Source organism: Apostichopus japonicus, chromosome 19, assembly GCF_037975245.1.
Source record: "Apostichopus japonicus isolate 1M-3 chromosome 19, ASM3797524v1, whole genome shotgun sequence".
In the NCBI taxonomy this organism is placed as follows: Eukaryota; Metazoa; Echinodermata; class Holothuroidea; order Aspidochirotida; family Stichopodidae; genus Apostichopus; species Apostichopus japonicus.
The window spans coordinates 11720444-11741442 of NC_092579.1; the positions used below are offsets into that span (position 1 = coordinate 11720444).

A 20999-nucleotide genomic window follows, 5' to 3' on the forward strand; every position below is an offset into this window, starting at 1 on the left:
TTGTATTTTTTATACAGAGAAACTGTATCCCTGAGTAGTTAATACAGTTCACAGTAAAAAAAAATGGAGTGGAAGGTTAAACAATTTCATGATGGAATGACTGTACTCGTTAACATGATTAAACAATAAGGAAGAATTAACTTCAATTGTACGTTAATAAAGGCTACTGGCTTATGAAAAGAAAGCCTGCCAATATATGCTAATATTAAGGAAATGATACTAATAAAGATCACTACAATTTTACAGTCTTGTGAAGAGAAGTTCCAAATAATTAACCAATCAAATGGAAAGATTCTTGTAATTTACATAAATTTTCCAAAGAATCCCCAATTTAAATGTATTGTTATTCAATCAAGAAATAAGAGCAGTTAAAAATATTTTTTTGCTGAGATAGGGTTTATGTAATACAAAACTCACAAAAAGCGAAATTAACAATTAGCTTGATTATTCATGTTTGTATTTAAAATCATGAATATAAAATGTTTAAAATTGCTGAGTTTGCTGCTTACATGTGATTATAATGTGCCATTAAGAAGTGTTTGCATGGAAGATGAAATTAAGTTGCAATCGAATGGAATCATTTCTAATTATTATTCATACTTCCCTCTTAATATTTATTGTGTGATACAAATATCCTATAGTAAGACGTTTTACAATTTCATTAATTGTTACATGTTTACTTGAGCAATATATTAGGTTTTAATCATTTTTAGGTTTTTTTAGGTTTTTAGGTAATTTTTAGGTTTTTAAGGGTTTTTTTTTTTTAGGTTTTTAGGTAATTTTTAGGTAATCATATTAGGTTTTAATAATTTTAAAAATCATGCAAAAAACATGTTTATGAAAGCTTTTCAGAAAATGAACATCAGTATTCTGGAAACTAATATCAGTTTAATAGCCACATTTGTCCAAAAACAACTTGATACTTTCTTTCATAGAGTAAAACACACAGATCTTTAAAAACAAAATATTGCTTCTAGCTGTGACATTTCCTGTCAGTAATTGGTATAAATGGAATACAAAGCCATCTGTTTTTACTCTGAATGTGCATTGGTAGTGCGAATAATTGTGGCGATATATTTATTGAAAGGAACAACATTTTGTGCTATATATGCTGCTGCGTGTAAGATACTGCAAGCATTGCAATATGGTTTTCTTGGTGTCTTCACTGTTAGAGAATGTTGAGAAAAATCATCGTGAGCCTTTTGTGATTTCATAAACTCTATTCCTTCCAGATATAAACAGCCGTCATTAGGGTTTAGGATATGGTAGGTTAACCTGCTCGTGGAGGAAGGAGTCAAGAGGAGGAAGGGGGAGGGGACCCCTTTACTGAGAGACATACAAGATACATACCTACAAACCTCTATCTTTACATCTCTCATATTCCAAAGTTCTAATCTCTTCCCGAATAACAATAAAATCACGTTTTCATTATTTTGTAGGCACACAGCATTCTTCATAGAGTAATATTCTACCATCATAATTAACTTCAAAGGCCTTTGCCTATCTTGTACATTCTTCAGATACAAAAAGAAAACACATAACCTTGAGAGGTGACAGTCTTAATTAGTCATGATTGAATAATGTAGATTTAGGTAACTATGTTTATATAGTTCAAGAGATGCTTAATCATCATCCCTCAACAGTTCTCAGTATAGTTGTATGCCTCCAAAGAGTGGTTTATTTCTTCACACATCACTCTGACATGTATGCAAATTAAATTCATACTGAAACAAATTTGAATATAATATTCTACACACAGTAGAGAGAGAGAGTGCATATATGCTATGAGGTGAAAGGTTAAAGCCAAGAATGAAAAATAAACATACTATTCTTCCAATCTGCTGAAAACTAGCAAAAATGCTACACAATTAATGGAAACGACTAAGCACACATGTTTAACAAAACAAAACAAAACATGCAAGCAGCACAGACTAATCTCAGTAAAAGTTTCATTCAACATAGAAACAAGTCTCAATCTTGAAGTCTAAAGGGCAAGGATTAAATAAGTTATCATAGTTTCTTGAATAATACATGGAATTTGGATATTCCTTGCTATCGTGTGAGACATAATTTACAGCGCGGGCGTGTGCACTAGAAGGTTGAGTGTTATTTTGCTACAATGAATGATGGAGGGCTCAAATAAGTTATAAATTGTTAAATTGTGACAAACAGAACATTTCACGTTGTGCCAGATCTCAAAATGATAGTCGTATGACTCAAATGAAGATAAAATGGAATCATTAATATTGCATACATTCAAATAACATTAGGCAAGCGAATGAATGCAGTTGTATGTAGTAGTCTCTCTATATATATTAACTAAGTTAAAGAGATAAAAACTGTTAGCATTAACAGCTTATGTACTGCAAAAGGCCTGTGTAGGTAAATATGCGAAAGTAAGACAGTCTGATGTTTGATTCCAGCAGGATCTTCTTTCAGAGGTTAACACATAACTGACGTTACATCTGGACTGTAAATGTATCCTACTTAAACGACTGAATCGAATCACAATCCTTGCATAGCTGACTTACAGTAGTATAATGAAGTCATTGAGGGTTTATGTTAGCTTTTGTTTGCACTGAGCACTGTGTCAATTCCTAAGCTTATAATATATGTGAATAAAGTTTACGACACGATAACAACATTGGTTGCAAGCATCTTCGACAAAGTTATCTCAACATTGAAATGAAAAGATCAGAAGAAATATAAATAAACAACTAAGGTAATAACGACAGGATGCAAGCGTGGTCAATGAGGTAGAAATATAACAAATGTCCGCTGGCAAAGAACAGAAGAACTTTCCATGACTTTTTTTCTACTATCGGTATTTCTGTCCTACGTCGATTATAAAACGTCTCTGTGAGAAGAGACAATGCATACAGTACCTGTTGGACGAACATATGAGGATTAACGTGAAAGAAATGTTGCTGAGGGTGGTACTGCATTATAGAGGTGGTCGCTGGACTTGTACAATTGGTAAGTAGTCGCTTCTTTCTAGTTATTACGGCAAGGCTTTAATGGACTGAGGGAGTTTATCACACGTACAGTATAGCAATAAGGAGCTTCTACACATTGAGTTCAAATATGATCAAAGATCTTTATTACTTTGTTGGGTAGTGAGACACAAAGCTGGTACCAGCTAATGTAACTTGGAATAAACCATAAACAGATCCTTGCTGCCAATATCATCCAGGCTGTGACTTGACTATCATCTCACCCATCTGGAAAGTTACCATGATGCATGTCTTGATCAGAATATAGACTATATATGAAACATGAGGGTACATCAAAGTGTGATACATATATGTATACATACTAGAATGAACCAATGTATGTTAATATATTGTACGAGCATTTATCTATGCATATGTTAGGTGAATTGTCAGGAACAGATGCACTGTCATATGTACAACATCTCCATAGTACTTTGAACCACAAGAATTTTCTAGAATCTTAAGGCTTGGTACATGCATGAGGGGGTGGGGTGGGAGGGGGGAGCATTACAAAACAAACTCTCCAACTCCCTGTAGAACATGTTACAGTACAACAGACTCTGAATTAGAGAGTCCTGCAGGGCTGGTATATGAGGAAAGTGTACACAGTAGATTGGTAGATAAGGAGAGAGAGGAGTGAAGCAAATTCTATGTTTTCTAGAAAAGCATTGTTAGCCTACATTATGCTTATATGCATGTGACCATCCAGGTAATTTAACATCTTACCATCTAGTAATTATAATAATCTGTTTGCTAATTATGCATCTATCCTTTCATTTTGAAGTATGATTGACTGAAGTATGACGTTCTATTGTTCACATGTATTACTGTGACAAGTAACAGTCAAGTAACAGTCACACATTTCAAAAATTTCTGACAGTTTGGTAACCATGCCAACACAAAACAACAGCAGAGTATTCTCCTCGTTGGTTCCTATACTGAACGAATAGTATAAACAGTAAACATGTCCATATTATATGTAAACATGCTGGCATGATTAACTTAAACTTGCTTCATCGGTTAAAATAATCTACATATTTACGGCGACATATGTATACAGTTGTGTATCGTTGTGATACCGATAATCATAATCGGCTCAGCTCAATATGTACTGTTCGATCATTGACATCAGTCAAGGAAAAAATATTTTATGAGCTTGTGTATATGATTAGTAGGCATATATACCCCAAATATTGCATAATATATGTAGATTATAGCCATTATGACCATTTATCCAGGCTGGTTGTCACAACGGCGTTATTGCGAGTTAATCTTGATAAAATGTCTGATATTATTCCGTACAAAAGATTCCAAAACAATGCAGTGTTATTTCCAATAAAAATCAAAACTTTTGTAGCATAGATACTTTTTGAATATCAATATTGAATTACTATGCATTTAAATGTCAGTATTAATCATATGGAAAAGTAGATTGGAATTCTCCCCCCACCCCCCTCCCCCCACATTTTAACTTTGTTTTCTAAAATGAAAATTGACTAGTCATGCTTAAAGCTAATGACCTACTGCACATTGTCATGGGCTATTGTAGTATGAGATTTAGCATTTAATTTATACAATATCTATCAATTTTCAGGCAATTTAGTATTAAAGCAGTCTTGAATATGCAGTTTACTCACCATCAAATGACTCGATGTCAATAGGTTCTTTCTCAACATGAATAACTTGTTGATAGTTTAGGAGGCAAAGAGCCTTTCAGTACCTACTTAATAACGATAACTTCCTAGATGTGTGTTCGTCCTGAGACCCCTGTGACACCATTCCTTGGACTGCTGCTTGTTAATAACAGAGTTTCCAACGATTTCAATAGTAAAGTACGTACCAGCTGTCTCTTTACTCAAACAACTGAGAACTGTTAATCCTCAAAAGCTGGTTTAATCCTTTGTGTATGTACATTTGAAAATCTTAATCAAAACAAGACAGCCATCAGGAGAGATAACCATGCTTCTCTTAAATCATCTGTTTAATACTGCCAACAGAGGACGATGAAAGTCATTAATGCGACGACGATATCGTTGAAATGGATAGTATGTACCCGCCGGATGTTCGTAGGATATCTCGAGGATCTACGCATTCAAAGAATTTGAATCCGAAAGATAACGCAGAGATCAACAAAAAGAGAACGTGCCAACCAACCTTAATACAAAGAAACAAATCAAAAATTACAAAATTGGCATTTTCTCTGGCATGTCAAATTCCTCTATCAGATGTAACGGAATAGGTCATCGATAGTTAAAATGAATGTCAATGCAGAAATCCAAGAGGCTCGAGGCGAGGCGTACGTAGTAAAGTGAAACTACCGAAAAACATTATTGCCCAGATTAAAATGGGGCCCTCAGATGACACACAACGAGAGAGCTAAAAAATTATTGCAAGTACAACAAAAAAGAAAGAAAAACCGGAAAAAAAGAGGAGATATTCCCAACGAGTTAGACAAAGCGATCAGATGTTACGTTGTGCTAATTATCTCTGCAAATGACTTTCACAACTATAAGGCTACTGGCTGCACAGAGCTCGTTTGTCATTGCAATACCCTTAGGAGGGGCACAGATTAAACCATCAATTTGAAGGATCAATTTCTTCCCTCTCTTTTTTTAATTCTTCCTCCAGCTCTGATGGCCGTAATTTAGAAATATATTACCAAGTCTGTGATTGATACGTTTTTGCATAACTTAACTTGGCTGGAAAGAAAACAAATCCACTGGCCACAGGAATCGATGAGTCAGACATTTTGCAAACTCTTGAAAGGCACAAATGTTGTTTTTTCTCTGCCTCTCACAAATATTTTTCCTTACATGAGATGCAAGAAAATTTCAACAATTTTGAAAATGCATCCCCCCCCCCCTCACAGGAAAGATAATAACAGGCCTTCACCTTTTATGAGCCATTTTAGATTTAATGGGCTGCACACACTCTTCCCTACCTTTTACGTGGCCCAGTTTTAAAAGTCAGGGAAGGCTGTGACCGAAAGGAACTTGACATTCCAAGGAACCCCAAAAGATAAACTGACAGATTATCAATAAAGCTGTCACCAGGAACGCAAGGCAAAGATTGAGTACACCAAACTCAGAGAATATAAAATGCATGCAGTTGAAGATATATATCTCTGAGGAAACAAACAAGGACATTTATCCTTCCTCTAAATGGCCATAGTTTTTACTTCAGCCATAGTTTACTTCAGAGAGGTGAAAAAAACAGAATGCGAAACTGTTTAATTATACAGCTGCAATGGCTTTTTAATTACATTAAAGGGAAAGTATAATCCCTTTTAAGCTTCTTATTATTTGTTATAATCTGTTTTTCTGCAATTATATGAATAATCACTTAGAATGAGTTCAGAATATGAAAGCATTGTCAGCCTTATAATTTTGGAATATTATCATATTCTAATATGCTTGTAACTTCTCTTTGCGACTAGACTATGAAGTGTGTTTGAAAACTGTATTGTGCATTTTGCCATTTTCTATATTGCTTTTATACTTTGCTATTAACTGTAATGTTTTCATTTACAGTAACATACTGCAATGTAACCACTTATATATATATTTTACACAAGAAGAATGCCAATTTAAAACTGCAATGTTTCTTCTGAATGGTTTAGTATGCTTTTGTTCGGCATAGTATACTTATACAGTTACTTCATATAGAGCTGTTGAAATGTATTAGAACACTGCTATTACGTTTGTCATGAATCATGTAACATGTTTTAGAGTTTGCAATCACTAGCAATATTTGTTTTATAAATATACTGTCTACTTTGTACACAGCATTTATGATTATTTTAACATATGGAAACATATGATAACATATCCTATGCTACACCATATGCTACAGTAATTGGAGCATACTGACGAGGTACTGTAGGTCCTTGAATACATTGATTTTTCTTCCACATTTTAGAAGGATAATATGCTATTTGAAGCAGAGAACTAACATGAAAGGTAATCAGTATTATGACATATATATGCTATGCTTCACCATATGCTACTTGGAGAACACTAACAAGGTACTGTATGTCCTTTTAATTTAAATTAAAATATCTCAGTGAGGATAAAATACTTCAAGGGTGGCAGTACAAAAAAGAAGAAAAAAACACTTGCCCTTTAATAACGCTTCAAACTGGGTATGAGTGACCATTGATTTGAATTTCTCACAAATTTAGGAGCAATAATGATCAAGACCTTTAATTGGCTACAAATAGCAAAATCTCTCAGACTGAAAACAAAACTGGAAAATGACCATTTTTTAAAATTAAATTAATAAATATTTGCAGGACTTACTACATGTAAAAGATGAACAACAAGCTTAAAACAATCCAAAATATCAATTTTTTTGGTAAAAAACAAATCATTTCTAATGGTTCTTACCACTGACATGGTTAGCTCAAATAACGGCATTACATCTACACTCAAATACCACAATTATCCATCAATTATCCTTGGTATTGTTTTGGTCATTTATCCTCTCTACAGGTTATTTTTCTCCACTTCACATGTAACGTTAGACTGTCCTAGCTACTGTATAATAGCAACTCAATAGTATACATATAACTAGGCAGATCAATGCAGTACCAATTTATTTCTCCAGTACAGGGTGACAGCCTAATGGTGAAAATTAGAGACGAAATGTTTAACAGGAGTTGTCAGCATATGGTTAATATAAGCAGCATGCATACTGTATGTGATCTTTTAAGTGACATTATCATATCTGAAGTTTGCACTTATGTGTACTGACAGTATTCAGTAAGATTAATATTAAAAGAGAGTAAGAAAGACTTGTTTGCATCTATTCAAATACTTGAACATATTATTTAGTTATTATATCTGCTGAACTTTTTCAGTGATGTCATTTACAAAAATATATAAATGACTAAACAGGGCCATGTGATGATATGTCTGCCAGACTATTGCAAATATAAGTAACCATGTATAAACATGAGTTCATAATCACAAATTATGTCATAAATCACTAAAATTAGTATTATTTTCTAAACATCCAGACAAAAATTTAGACTTGAAAAAAAAACATTTAGAAAACAAGAATGGATTATTACAAAGTAGCAAAGTAGAAGGGAAAGAAAGGTTAAAGCCCCATCTTATCTTATGATAATTGGCTGAACAAGTGAACCATATGGACAAAGAAAAACAATGATGTCACTAAAGCCTTATGAATATTCAACAGGATACATCAGATGACACATACAGTATGACAGCTTGTGTGGCTTTGTCACCTGTATAGTGGCTAGTACAATCACTGTGGGAACAAATAATGAGCATTTTCCATGTGCGTACTACTGTAATATTCTTTCAAATGTCATTGCTCAACTTTGTTTATCTTGTTGAAGGAACTAAATATCGCTATATAAGGATAACTTTTCCGTTATTTATCAAATTAGGAAATCTTACATACTTCCAGCGACCATGAAACCCCTCGAAACATCTGGGATTCTCATTAACAAGCAGAGCGAAGACTTTTCAAATGATTAAGGTAAACAAGAAACAAGGTTATCATTCTCTAAAACTAAAACTCAACAAGACTTGACATGATTTTTTACAATCTGGCAAAATTGAATTTATTTCTCCTTAATACTTTTTGACATTCATTCTACTTGATAAAGTTTCTAAATGTTTAAATCAGCTTTTCCCTTTAACTTAAAAATTTGATATCGACAGATAAAAACATAGACAATATATACTACCTGAAATACTGCGGACAAAATCGAACGTTTAGAAAATGCTGCCACCAACTCTGAGAGGTAGATTGAGTTGCGCTTTACCTGGAAATACAATCTTTTCCTTTATATCCTATCTGTGACGGTGGTATACTCTTTTACCTCAGTCATACATACGCACTGATCCTTCTACCCGCTATGTCAGCTAAACGTAGGATAAAAACTACGACGCAAAGCCCAAAGCTATGACAGTGAGAAAAGAAGAACTCAGCAAATTAAAGATTTAAGACTTTTAAAAACGCTGGAATAATGCACGCAGCCCGAGTCATGATAGAGGCGAACGATTGTATTTACAGCAGCGTACGCAAGTGAAAGAAACTAATTACCTTCAGCAACAACATCCTTGGGTGCTTGATGACTGTCTTCGTCGGCTCGCGATTAGCATACCAGATGGGGGAGCAGATACGGATGGTTGCACCCACCATAGGTGATAAATTATATACCGAGGAAACACTCCTCCTTTAACTATATTACTGGAGTTTTATTTCTTGCTTCATTTCAGAACGGTGTTCCCATACTTGACGATGCATGACAAAAAGGCTATATGCAGTCAGTTACGAACAAAAATCCAGAAGGAGAGAAATTCGGCCGTCGAACGCATCGACATTGGCGGGGGTTAGACTTCCGATATCTCGGACAGCTTTGATAATTGATCGACACTTTCGGTAATGAAGACACAAGAGTTAGTCTTAGAATCGCAATGTCAGCTGGAAACAGGCCAGCTAATTATGGCATTAACTTGTACAAGGGCATATTCGAAAATCTCTTTATAACAAATGTGACAAGTTTATTTTATACAAGATCGTGAAAAGCGGATCAAAAACGGAATAAGTCACTTAAAATATAGGACCTTGCAAGATTGTCAGAAGAGGTTTGGGATGTGAGGTCTTTCCTCATTTTTTTCATGGTATTTAAACTGAATTAAGGGATAAAAACATCTATGATTGTATATATTTACATGTAATGCTACCTCATGTTGAGTCAGTCTCTCAATGCTCTCGGCAAGTATGAGTGTATGACTTAGTCTCTGACATGGGCAAAACTTGACAAACATTGTTGTTTTCACATATATGCTGACAGACAATTATTTTAATGGATGGGCCTATCTTGATAAAGGCAGGGAAAATGCAACTATGCAATTTATTTTACTTTCATAAAGTAATATTATACAGCTTTTGATTCTAAAATCCCAAAAGAATACCCATTTCAGATCCAAACTAACCACATTTGTTTTAAATATGTTTTGTAAAGATCTTTTTTTTCTGCATGTGATAAACATATATAGTTAACTACTCCAAATTTGAGTATTTTACAGATCACTTTTTCTTTCAAATGACTTACATTTGATAACATATGCTAAAAAAAAAGGCAAGTAGTACTACATTAGCTATAGTTTAAAATCTCATGGAAATGATAGCAACATGTTTCATCTACACCCCATAAGCCAAACAAAACTCCCATGAGGAGAGGGGCTCTTCCCCTCCCCTGAGGAGAGGGATCTTCCCTCCTCTGAGGAGAGGGTATCTTCCCTCCCCTGAGGAGAGGGTATCTTCCCTCCCCTGAGGAGAGGGTATCTTCCCTCCCCTGAGGAGAGGGTATCTTCCCTCCCCTGAGGAGAGGGTATCTTCCCTCCCCTGAGGAGAGGGTATCTTCCCTCCCCTGAGGAGAGGGGATCTTCCCTCCTCTGAGGAGAGGGGATCTTCCCGCCTCTGAGGAGAGGGTATCTTCCCTAAGGAACGTTCTGCTAGATAACAAGACAGACATCAGGCACCTCTAGCTGTGGGCCTGTTCCATAATTCTATTTTTTCTTTTTATATAGCAATTTCCTATCTTATTTTTTTTTATACCACTTCCATTTCACCAAATAACTAGAGAGAATGGAGAGGCAACATAATTTCTTTGTTTAATGAAAAAAAAACTCAAACATGTAGGGCAACCCATGTATGCCATTGCCATCCTACTTTTCAAAACCAACTCACAACATTAACTTACTTACAACATTACACACATAACTCTGCAAATTTAAATATTTAGACTAAATGACAAAAATTTCCAACAGCTGAAAGAAACCCCACCAGAAGTTTTTCTAAACACTAATTAATCAAAATCAATGGAATACGACAGAATACAGGTTTAATAAAATTGTTTACAGAAATTGCACTACAGTACTATCATGGGTAGATACAAACTATAATGTTTTTCTCCAAGGAGAAATAAACCTGACTTTCATCCAACATTTATTAACGTAAACACAAAATGCGAGGTGCACGTTTTACAAGGATGTCTGATAAAATGCAGAATTTTGCAACGATATGAACCAAACCTACTATTCGTTTGCAAAACCATGTCTTACACTATTACAGAATAATTTAGTGGCAATTAAGAGCCATACACACACTATCTGAATTCAACTGTATTTAACTCAACAAAGAAATTTCAAATTTCATAGGTTTATGGTAGGTTCTATAATCTTTACACTTAATTATTGATAAAATCTAATAATAATCAAGATATTAATGTATCTGCTTCTTCTTATACTTCCTATTTTTCATGTTTTAACTTTATTTTTCAACAAATTTCTCCTTTCTGGTTTTATATAATTCTCTAAACTATAAAATATACGGGCACATCTTGGTTTGTGAAGTTCCACAAAATCAGCCTTTTCTAACAACAAGTTCATCATTCTACTTTGCAAAACAATAGACCCTCTTAGGCTTTAAATATGATGCTCTTACACTTCCGTCTGAGTAACCACTAATCTGTTCTTAACTATAGTGCCAGCCATTAATTAGGAGATCGGTTAGTAAACTTCCTCACAAATAATGCTTGGATATAACACCATGAAGATAATTCCACCTATAAACAGAAACCACAGACAAAGTAGTAGATAGGAGCAACTTCCTGTCAAATCATAAACAATTGACAACATCCTGTAGTTGAACTGCTGGCCTAGCTCTGAACTTATACACAGAGTCAGTATAAAGTTTATATCTAGGCTACAATATATACACCACAGACATAACCATGAAAGTATGAACCTGTTCCAACATAAACATGAAAAGAATATACGGTAAGCTTGTTAATATTAAACCATTGTCTATCGTAATTCTTCAATGATTAAGTTTGTCTTCAAAGTAATTTAGTAACCAAACAGCATTGTGGCTTCTACCAACTGACACTGCTGTATGTGATGTGTGTATGTATACTTAATATTACATCAACTTAGTCTTTGCCACAGAAGCATAGAAAAATTTCATTCCTGTGAGAGGAATAGAATCGACAAAATAAAACCCTCAATAGAACATTTTTAATTAACAGGGCGATAAACCATGAAAGATTATCCCAATAGTATTATAACAATGTCCGAGGGGCCCAGGAAAGGTACTGTCCCTTTTACTTTTCTGTTCGTTTAGCTATAGTGTGTAGAAGACAAAAGACCAAATCTTCATCTAATACCTCCTTTAAAAGAGGGACAAAGAAAACAAGAATATGAGTGTGATAGTATCACATCTATGAATTATTATCCTGCAACAGCTACCTCATTGCAATAAAACAGAATAAAAACTGAAGTAGAGATATAAAGCCCAGATATGTGACCTACTGTAATAGTTGTCATATCTGTACTATCGATTACTTTAAGACAGGAATCTGTTTTGGGTACAGGATGTTGTGATTCATACAATGCATGGCTACTTCCTGTGGAAGTTGGTTGGCAGTACACACTGAAATTGGTTGCGATAAACTAAAATGTAAACATCAAGCTTATAAAAGATGGCAGGCTCGAGTTGACGAGAAATAGAGAACACCGAAGAGAGACTAATAAAACCAAAATGTAATAGCAACATGTCCAAAGGAAGAGAAAGTGGACCGAGTGTGAGGAGTGGGACATTGTGGGAGAAGTGGGACAGTGTGGGAGAAGTGGGGATTGGAGGGGGATTGGAGATGGAAGGGAAAGGGAAGGAGAGAGAGGGCATTACAGTGTTGGAATCGAATGTTACTCATTTTGTAGGCCATTTCAATATTGAGGTTCATATATATGTTGTACAGAAGCACCAGTGTCTCATTACAAATTCAGTTCATGGCTGTGAGCATACATGAGATCATGATACAGTTACATCCCACTTAATAAACCTCAGTTCTCAAAAGGCCAGACAAATAGACCACAGGATTTCCTTATACAACTCATCAATAAGCTAGTACTGTTAAAACATAAAAGGCAAACTCAAATTCTTAAAGTGTCAACTACAAATTCTTGACTACACTATACTACATATAGAAACTAAATGAGCCAGCTATAATGGTTCAATGACTTTCCATAGCTATAACTGTTGTACTGTCTTTGCACTAAGTATCAGTAAACTGCCAGGTAAGGAGTAAACCCAGCAGGTTACTGCTTCACCAGTCACATTTGACTGTTACAGGGGACAGGCCTGATAGTCTAGGAGGAAGATCAAGCTTGAAACTCTGTCTCACGTTTACGGAGGGATGATGAATAAGGTGGTTCATTTAGCTTGCCATTTAGATGATCAGTTATATCAGAGGGACAAGGTAAACTGATTAAACAGGTGACAAACTTATAGCAGATATCATGGGATATCATTATAAGTTTAAAAAACCCACACTAAGATACACCTTGCTAAATGCACATGTACAATGATGAAATAATCATACAGGAAAATTAATTAAATTATTTTGTAGTTCAATGACAATTTCCACTAATGAGACAAAATGAAACAAATCCCCAACCATCCCAATTCTCCATTTCACCCCCCCCCATCCCTCCCCTCTTCATCACATGATATATATACTCTTTAAGTACGTTACCTGTTCGCAGCATATATCTCCATTCTTTAAGTCCTCATAAGGCTCCACACATGAAACTGGGTAAAAGGTTGTGACAGGGTACTGCAAATACGGGGTCAACATACTGCTTTTTGTAATTAATGTCTCTAACGAGCAAGAAATTTTCCAAATTATAAGTTCGGAGCAATTACAGTTGAAATGAATCTTTTGATCTTTCTATAATGAAAACACATGTCACTTTACGAAAGGGATGATATTTTCTTTATCTTGTCATTTTCGAAAGCAAACACAGAATGCAGTCTGTTGATCTTAAAACATGTTTCCTGGTATTTCTTGACAGGAAGATCTGGCCTTGATTTCATTGACCATTGACCAACTGATATTAGTTACAGTTTCAGTATTTAAATCACACAAGTGGCCAAAAAAAATACATACACCACACTTTCTGTTCTGCGAAGATTTTTCCAATTGATTTACAGCTTCAACTACCAAGTGGGTGGATCCCAACAAAGTCTAAAAAATATTGAAGATGCTCATTTGGGGAACAACAGACACTATCAACGACGCTGCCGAAATGATCACCAGTTGATTAAGAATTGTCCAATCTGCTATCTAGTGTTTGTCTGGGTTCCTTTAACATAAACTAAATCATTAAATCTGGCATCTCGTCCCACATATAGACGAAATAGTAAACACATCTGTTTTTCCCCTACAGATTGGTTTATCTAGCTTTATCAACTCCTCTAACAATCCACCTTTACAGCCAGCTGTCTTCCTCTTACTGAATAACTCGCTACGTTTACTACAGGAATGATTCCAGACCGAAGTTACGACTTATTAATCTCCTCCTCTTAAAACAACTCCGAAATCATTTGAAGCACATGCCACGGGAGTGGTTCCCCGTTGACGGACTCGTATCGAGATGGGAGGTCTTACTGTAAACATCAGGTAAACAGCCGGAATCAGAAACCTCTTTAGAAGAATCGAATTGACAAATGACACGAACCAGAATGAAGACTTTTCTCCCCACTAATGGATTACTCCCGACAAAAACCAACTTATTTTCTCCTAAAATAACCGAGGAGGATGGTCTCATGAGACTCGGGGAGACTATATAGATCGACAGAGTTTGCGGCCGTTTCCTGCCTGCGATATTCGCGACTAGATGACCCTCGATGGATGTAACTTATCGAGCGAGATGAATATATAATGAGGGGCTGATCCTCCTTAGATGTGGTCAACAAATCTCTCCTTCACCTCTCATGTTATCTAATTACTGATGATGAAGATGTTGGCGCAACAAACGGGTAAAGCAGCATCATTCCTGTAACTATGCTGTCAACCAAAGATATCACAAGACTGTCAAATATTCCCCAGAGGTGTAAACTTCTACTCGGTTCTGCACGATGACGGATAAAAAAGCACGGAAACTTTACGACAACGTTTTTCCTCTCTTGAGTTGATTTGTGGATTTGAATGTTTGCATCAATACACCGTGGAAATGGATGTCCAGCTGCTGTTTTATTTTCCTCTGTTTTTGCTCCCTTAATTCTTTTCTTTCCAGATCGATGGAATGTCAAATTAAACTATTTTAGATTCCATAAAAAGGAGATTATCAACGATTTTATTTATAAATTTAATTTTATCCTTTCCCCATACAGCAGACAGACACACTTTTGTGACTATACTGGACAAAAGCTGTAAGAAATCTTTAATAACAACTTGTTCACATGTTTCTCCAGCATTGAACACAGATGTTTTCCATTGGTACTGCAGATGTATATATATACTTTGCTCTAGCCTTGCTTGTGACCAATAAACTCCCTATCTGATACCTACTTCCTGCTTATTACTTCAAGACTTGTGTATTGGTTTTTTTTTTTTCCAGTTTCCTTTCTCTTCTTCTCGCCTATGAAATCACAGCTTCCTGGTCTTGAGCCTGTCTGTTTACATGGTCCAGTAATTTTCCTACCCGGGTGATCTTTTTACTAGCTAACGCCTGAGTCCAGTAATCCCTTCCCTCTACAAGTGTGTTAGGAGGCCATCTAAATCCCTCTTCAAATATTTGCTTGGGTATTGTTCCTTATCACTGTGGCGGTTTTATGATCATTTAATGGACGTTTGATTTGGTTTGACTTAATAGAAGCAATTAGCGAGTAAATTTTAACCGATGAGAGTAAAGACAATTGTTAGCTACCAACTAGATGTAGTTTGTAGATTGTACTGACAGGTTTCAATATCTAATAACTGCTGTAGCTTTGATTAGGGACAGCCAACGTTATAAAGGCTCGTTGGGGAAAGTAAGGCCTGAGAATCATTGACATGTTACCTGATGCTGAGTCACACTGTTCATTGACTATATAAAGACTATTTCAAGTGAAGCTAAGTCATTGTTGTATCATTGTATATGAAAGTCTTTTGAGATGACTACACTGATTCACAGAGTTACAGTATCCTCAAATTCAATGGAGTTTGTTATTACAAATAAATTAAAATTGAACATGGGCTACCAAAAGCAAATTGTCACTAATTCATCATTATTTTACTATAAAGTAATGGCAAAGTATTAATGAACAATTCATTGTCAAAACTTTGGCATGAAGATCAAGTTATTTTATATACAATAAATAACTATTTGCATAAAGCCTTCTTGAAAATTCTCTTAACTTAATTTCTAATATTATATAATATGAAAACAAAACTTGTGATGTGTCACCACTGTTTCTGTCTAATATTAATATGACAATAATAAATATTTGGCAGCTAAAACATACTTTCTATGCTTCATTGGGTCCACTTCTTTCACTCCCTACCACCAACACAGTGAGACACATACTATCGACTTTCAACTAAAATATTCACATATTGAAACGTGCAAAACAACTAATTTTAATATCAAAGTTGTAGCATTTACCTTGTTCTCTAATCATCAAATGTAACTTGGAAATAATTCTTCCTAGATTACTCACAATGAGAACCATGTACAAAGAACTATCGCAGAGACAAAGACAATGAGTGTATGTTATTTATATCTCCATCAGATATAATTATGGTATTAGGAAATGATTAAAGAATAACTGGATTTCAGAGTTCAGACAGGTGGTTAAAATAGTAAGAATCATTTTATCCAAAACAAAAGAAACATGTACGGCTAAAACCTCTCAAATTTGCTCACCGAACAATTATGATGCCAGTAATTCTTTGATTGCTGTAATTTAACAAAAAACAAATATAGTTGAAAACAATCGCTCCTAATATTCTCAACAAACAACTTTATATGAAACAACAAAATGCATCCACAGCACATTGATGGATGACGAGGCTAGTGAAAAGGGCACAGATAGGAAGGGGGAGGGGGGAGTGAATATTGAGGGGGGGGGGTTTGCTAAGTTATTACTACAGGATTCGATGACTTCAATTGATGGCTTCAATCTCTGGGCTACCAATTTAATTGGTTTTCATCTTACTGTATGAACACAAGCTTACAGTTTAATATACATTTTTTCTCTCTCCACACCTTTCTGTCTTTGTCCTTCTCCAGTTTATTCCCTACCCCCTTCCCTTAATCCTCTCTTTGTCCCTCCACTGTTTATCTCCTACCTCTCCTCTTCCCCTGTTGCTTTCTTCTCTCCATCCCTTGTCTACTAATCCCCTTACATCTATCTCTTTGTGTTCACCATGCTCATTAACCTGTCTGTATTCTGTGTGTGTTTTTGTCCCTTCTGTTACTGTTACTTGTCATTTAGCCTCTGAAGAAGATCCTGCTAGGATCGAAACATCATGCCAACTTTTACACATGCTCATGCTCATTCTATGCTACTCAATGGTTTTATGGTTGACTTATACTTTCCTTATAATAATAAGCAACTTTGTGTCCTTTTCTAAGTTATAAGCTTCAAATAATAATTACAAGTGACCTAACATTAATACCACAAGCAATTAAGTCCCCAAATCTGAAACTAAACCGATGTGACATTGAGTGTCACTGATTTACATACTGTATGTACCTAATGTGAACCCATCATATGGTACTAGTAATTTAATCAGTGAGATTCAGTCATAGTAACACCTCCCTGGGTATAGCAACCAATTCAATGTATAATTAATTCAATTAAAATTTATTTCCTCACAATTGTGCACAACTGGGTACTTGGTATGCTTAAGTTAATTACCGCGAGTTCACATAACAGATGTCACTAGAAGTAGAAATAATTCCCACTAAATTGAGTAAATACAGACAAACAAATAGATTTAAAATCTTAGGAACACTGAATAAAAGACAATATCATCTCTTTAAAGTTTACAACTATTGTTTGTAATCATTTCGAAAACTTCACATACAGCTTAAGATCATGGACTGGGCATTGATCGTTGGGACAAACTCGTGCAGAGTCAATTGTAAAGCCTGCCCCCAAATTCTAAGTGCGACACAGTATATATGATCTACCGAATGCAATATGCTGGTATGCTTTTGATTACGCGGAGCTGTGTCAGGTTCAGTTCACCAGCGGAGCGTGATTCGCCTGACTCACTTCAGCCAGTCGGCGCCGAGCAATTCCAGATTAATCATAGCATGCATAAAGTCAGTGCATTATTACACAAGTCATGGTTTAACAGGCTGCTGCTGACACAGCAGATGGCAGCTATAGCTGAGCACGTACAACAAAACTGCAAAGCAGCAGCGTGTGTGTGTATAAAATACTAACCATATGAAACAATGACGTATTGCAAAATAACAGTTATAAAAGAAGCACTGCGCAAGATTATAACTTGCAATGCAATATAATATATGACTGACACAGTCTTTACTGTTATAAACGAAAAAAATAACAAGGTCAGGAGATTATAGATTATAAATCTTTTCAAATACGTTTCTCAAATGATGATGGGATAGTTTCTGTAATATATTAAGGTCAGGAGGAACACGTTACTTTATTACCCTGTATGTTATTGTAAAGATAAAGAGGCCACAAAGCCAGGGAGAATGCAAAAACGGTAAATGAGAACGCAGATCCACAGATGGTGGCAGTAGAGGGAATTATGACACCTCTTCTCAAGGATTTTAAGATGGGTCTTTGACAAATGTGTACCATTTTCTCAAGGTATTTCATACTTTTTATTGAGTGCCCCACCAAAGGAACATGCGTTATCTGAGAGAACAGTTATCCCTAATGGAATTTTAAACATGTGATGCAAAAATGGTATGATTTACCCTAGTTTATGGAAGCTGTTTTTTTATTTTTTATTTTTATGAATATGCATAATCATCATTATAAAATACTCCACATAACCCTGGTGGTTTGCAGTTGCTTTTTGAACAACATTTTGGTTTACACCTAAACTACATGTGCAATGTCTTTACATTATTATTATTATTATGCTAAATATTTCTACCATGTTGAATCACATATTTAATAGATTTGTAGAAGAAAGATGACTTAATTGAGAGACTACTGTAGTTGGTACAAATGAATCAGGCTCATAGCGAGGAATTTGCCAAGGGAAGGGTGAAACTGTAGGCAAACTTTCAGAGCCGTAGATGCGGCATTGCAAACTATCTAAGCATTGTGCCACCATGGTTTGGCGCGAAGCGTACAAGAAAATTTTGCCTAAAAATCTTGGAAATGGCATTTTCCAGGCCTTGTAAGTTGCATCTTAGCATTTTCTCTTTGAAATTACTAGTGATATCATAAAAACATAAAAAAAAATATGCTCAAGGGGGGGCAGCTGCCCCCTTCCCCCCCCCCCTTGGCTACGTGCCTGAAATGAATATATTATATGTTGTAATTTACACTACAACACATTCATTCCTTACTGAACATTTGATCATGGAATGAATTGTTGGCGATGAAACTCCCTAGATTTGACAAAGACAAAAATACAAGAGGGAAAGCAAAAGAATTGTACAAATTACAAAATCATAAAAAAAAATACATTCTAACTGAAAAGTGAACAAAATTTACCGAAGCTTATTCATTTAATCTCAGTAAAATATTCTTTCTCTACAGAATAGACCCCCAATCCACCCCCCCCCCCCCCCAACTTATATTGTTTCTACCAAAGATAAAGACATCAGCCAACATCACAGTTGCCAGTAGAAGGTGTCAACAAGTAACTGTAACTATCAACAGTATGTACATTCCAAACCCAAGATTGTGAGATCTCCTTCCAAAAAGTTCACCAAGTTCAGGAAATTTGAACCTGGGTGCTGTCACCAAAAGGCTTTCTTTGGCCTTAGAGCTGGACCACAGGGGTCCATGACACTTCTATGACTCTCCCAAATTTTGTCTGAGGTTACTCAAGTTTTGGTGGAACTCCAAGGAAAATTTATCTAACAGTTTGGTATACATGTGTGGTGTTAATGATGATAATAGGGGAAGTGAGTGTATGAGCAGCAGCCTCAGCAGCATGGGTAGGAATAGGACTCGAAAGGACACCAGAGAGAGAGAGAGAGTTTTTCTCTGACCGGTGTAGAAATAACTCGATAATAACTTATGCATTGATAGCCGTAATTTCATGTTGAGATGAAGACTTGGAGAATGCATATAGGAGCATATGCCAAACACCTGTTCAGGTCAATCTTAAATTTCTCAGCATATTTTATGTACTTTCATTAGTCATCATATATATTATGAATTACTGGCCAATACATAAGTGCATTCTCATGTAATATGGCTGTGTATGTCTAGTACAAGTGGGTGCAATGCTGATTAGAAATGTACAAAACTGGACAATTGTGTTTTGAACTGTTTTCATTCTGCACCATGAAACAGGACAGCTTAGCTATTAAGAAACCATAAAATACAACAACAAGTTAAGGCCTTTAACCTCAAACAATACAGGAATAATGAATGTTCAGGATATTATCAGCCATGACAAATATTCCTGTCTGGTTCATACCCTGGCTGGCCCAAACCAAACATAATGTGTGTCTGTGAGATTGTCAGTGTATATTTATAACATGTTTTTAACCAATGTACTATAATATAGTTTCAGAATATAACAGAGGTGGGTTTTTAATTCCTTCCCAGCCTCCACAGTTTATAGACCATGATTTTCATTGTTCTTGTGGTGGACTAAAAGTGACAGGCTGTCTCAGGGAATATTAATCATAGTCTCATGTACATGTTAAATTGAATACAAAATGCACATAGGGTTCAGTAGAGATGGCGAGATAGTGTTCATGGATGATTTATATTGCCTAAGTACAGATAATATATTCTTTTTATAATTTTATTTCGGATTTCAAGCTGTTTCCTAGTTCAAGTATTTCATCTGATGTTGATTACTTATCTCCATATCTTCTCTCCAAACATTTGTCTTGGCAGGCATGAGGTCAATGTTAAGCTATTTTTTTTTGTAAGGTTTGTGAGTGACTTTTTAACTTGCGACTCCATTTTCAAATTATCCATGTAAATTCTTGTGATGGATTATACTATAAATGAGAAAATTAT

The 20999-nt window shown here is 35.4% G+C and overlaps 1 protein-coding gene across 16 annotated transcripts in view; it reads right to left on the minus strand.

The window, feature by feature from the left end:
* Positions 1-20999, minus strand: part of LOC139959624 (RNA binding protein fox-1 homolog 2-like) — a 226523-nt gene that overhangs the window by 49343 nt on the left and 156181 nt on the right. The window contains exon 1 of one of the 16 annotated variants that reach the window (XM_071957393.1): positions 13567-15575. The exons of 12 other annotated variants lie outside the window; for them this stretch is intronic. In XM_071957393.1, the coding sequence (XP_071813494.1) occupies positions 13567-13668 (102 nt within the window). In that variant the 5' untranslated portion in view covers positions 13669-15575. Of the gene's footprint in view, positions 1-2885; positions 3046-4630; positions 5015-8709; positions 8961-13566; positions 15576-20999 lie in introns of those variants that run through there. 3 more of the 16 variants (XM_071957403.1, XM_071957398.1, XM_071957396.1) reach the window with 3 other exon arrangements.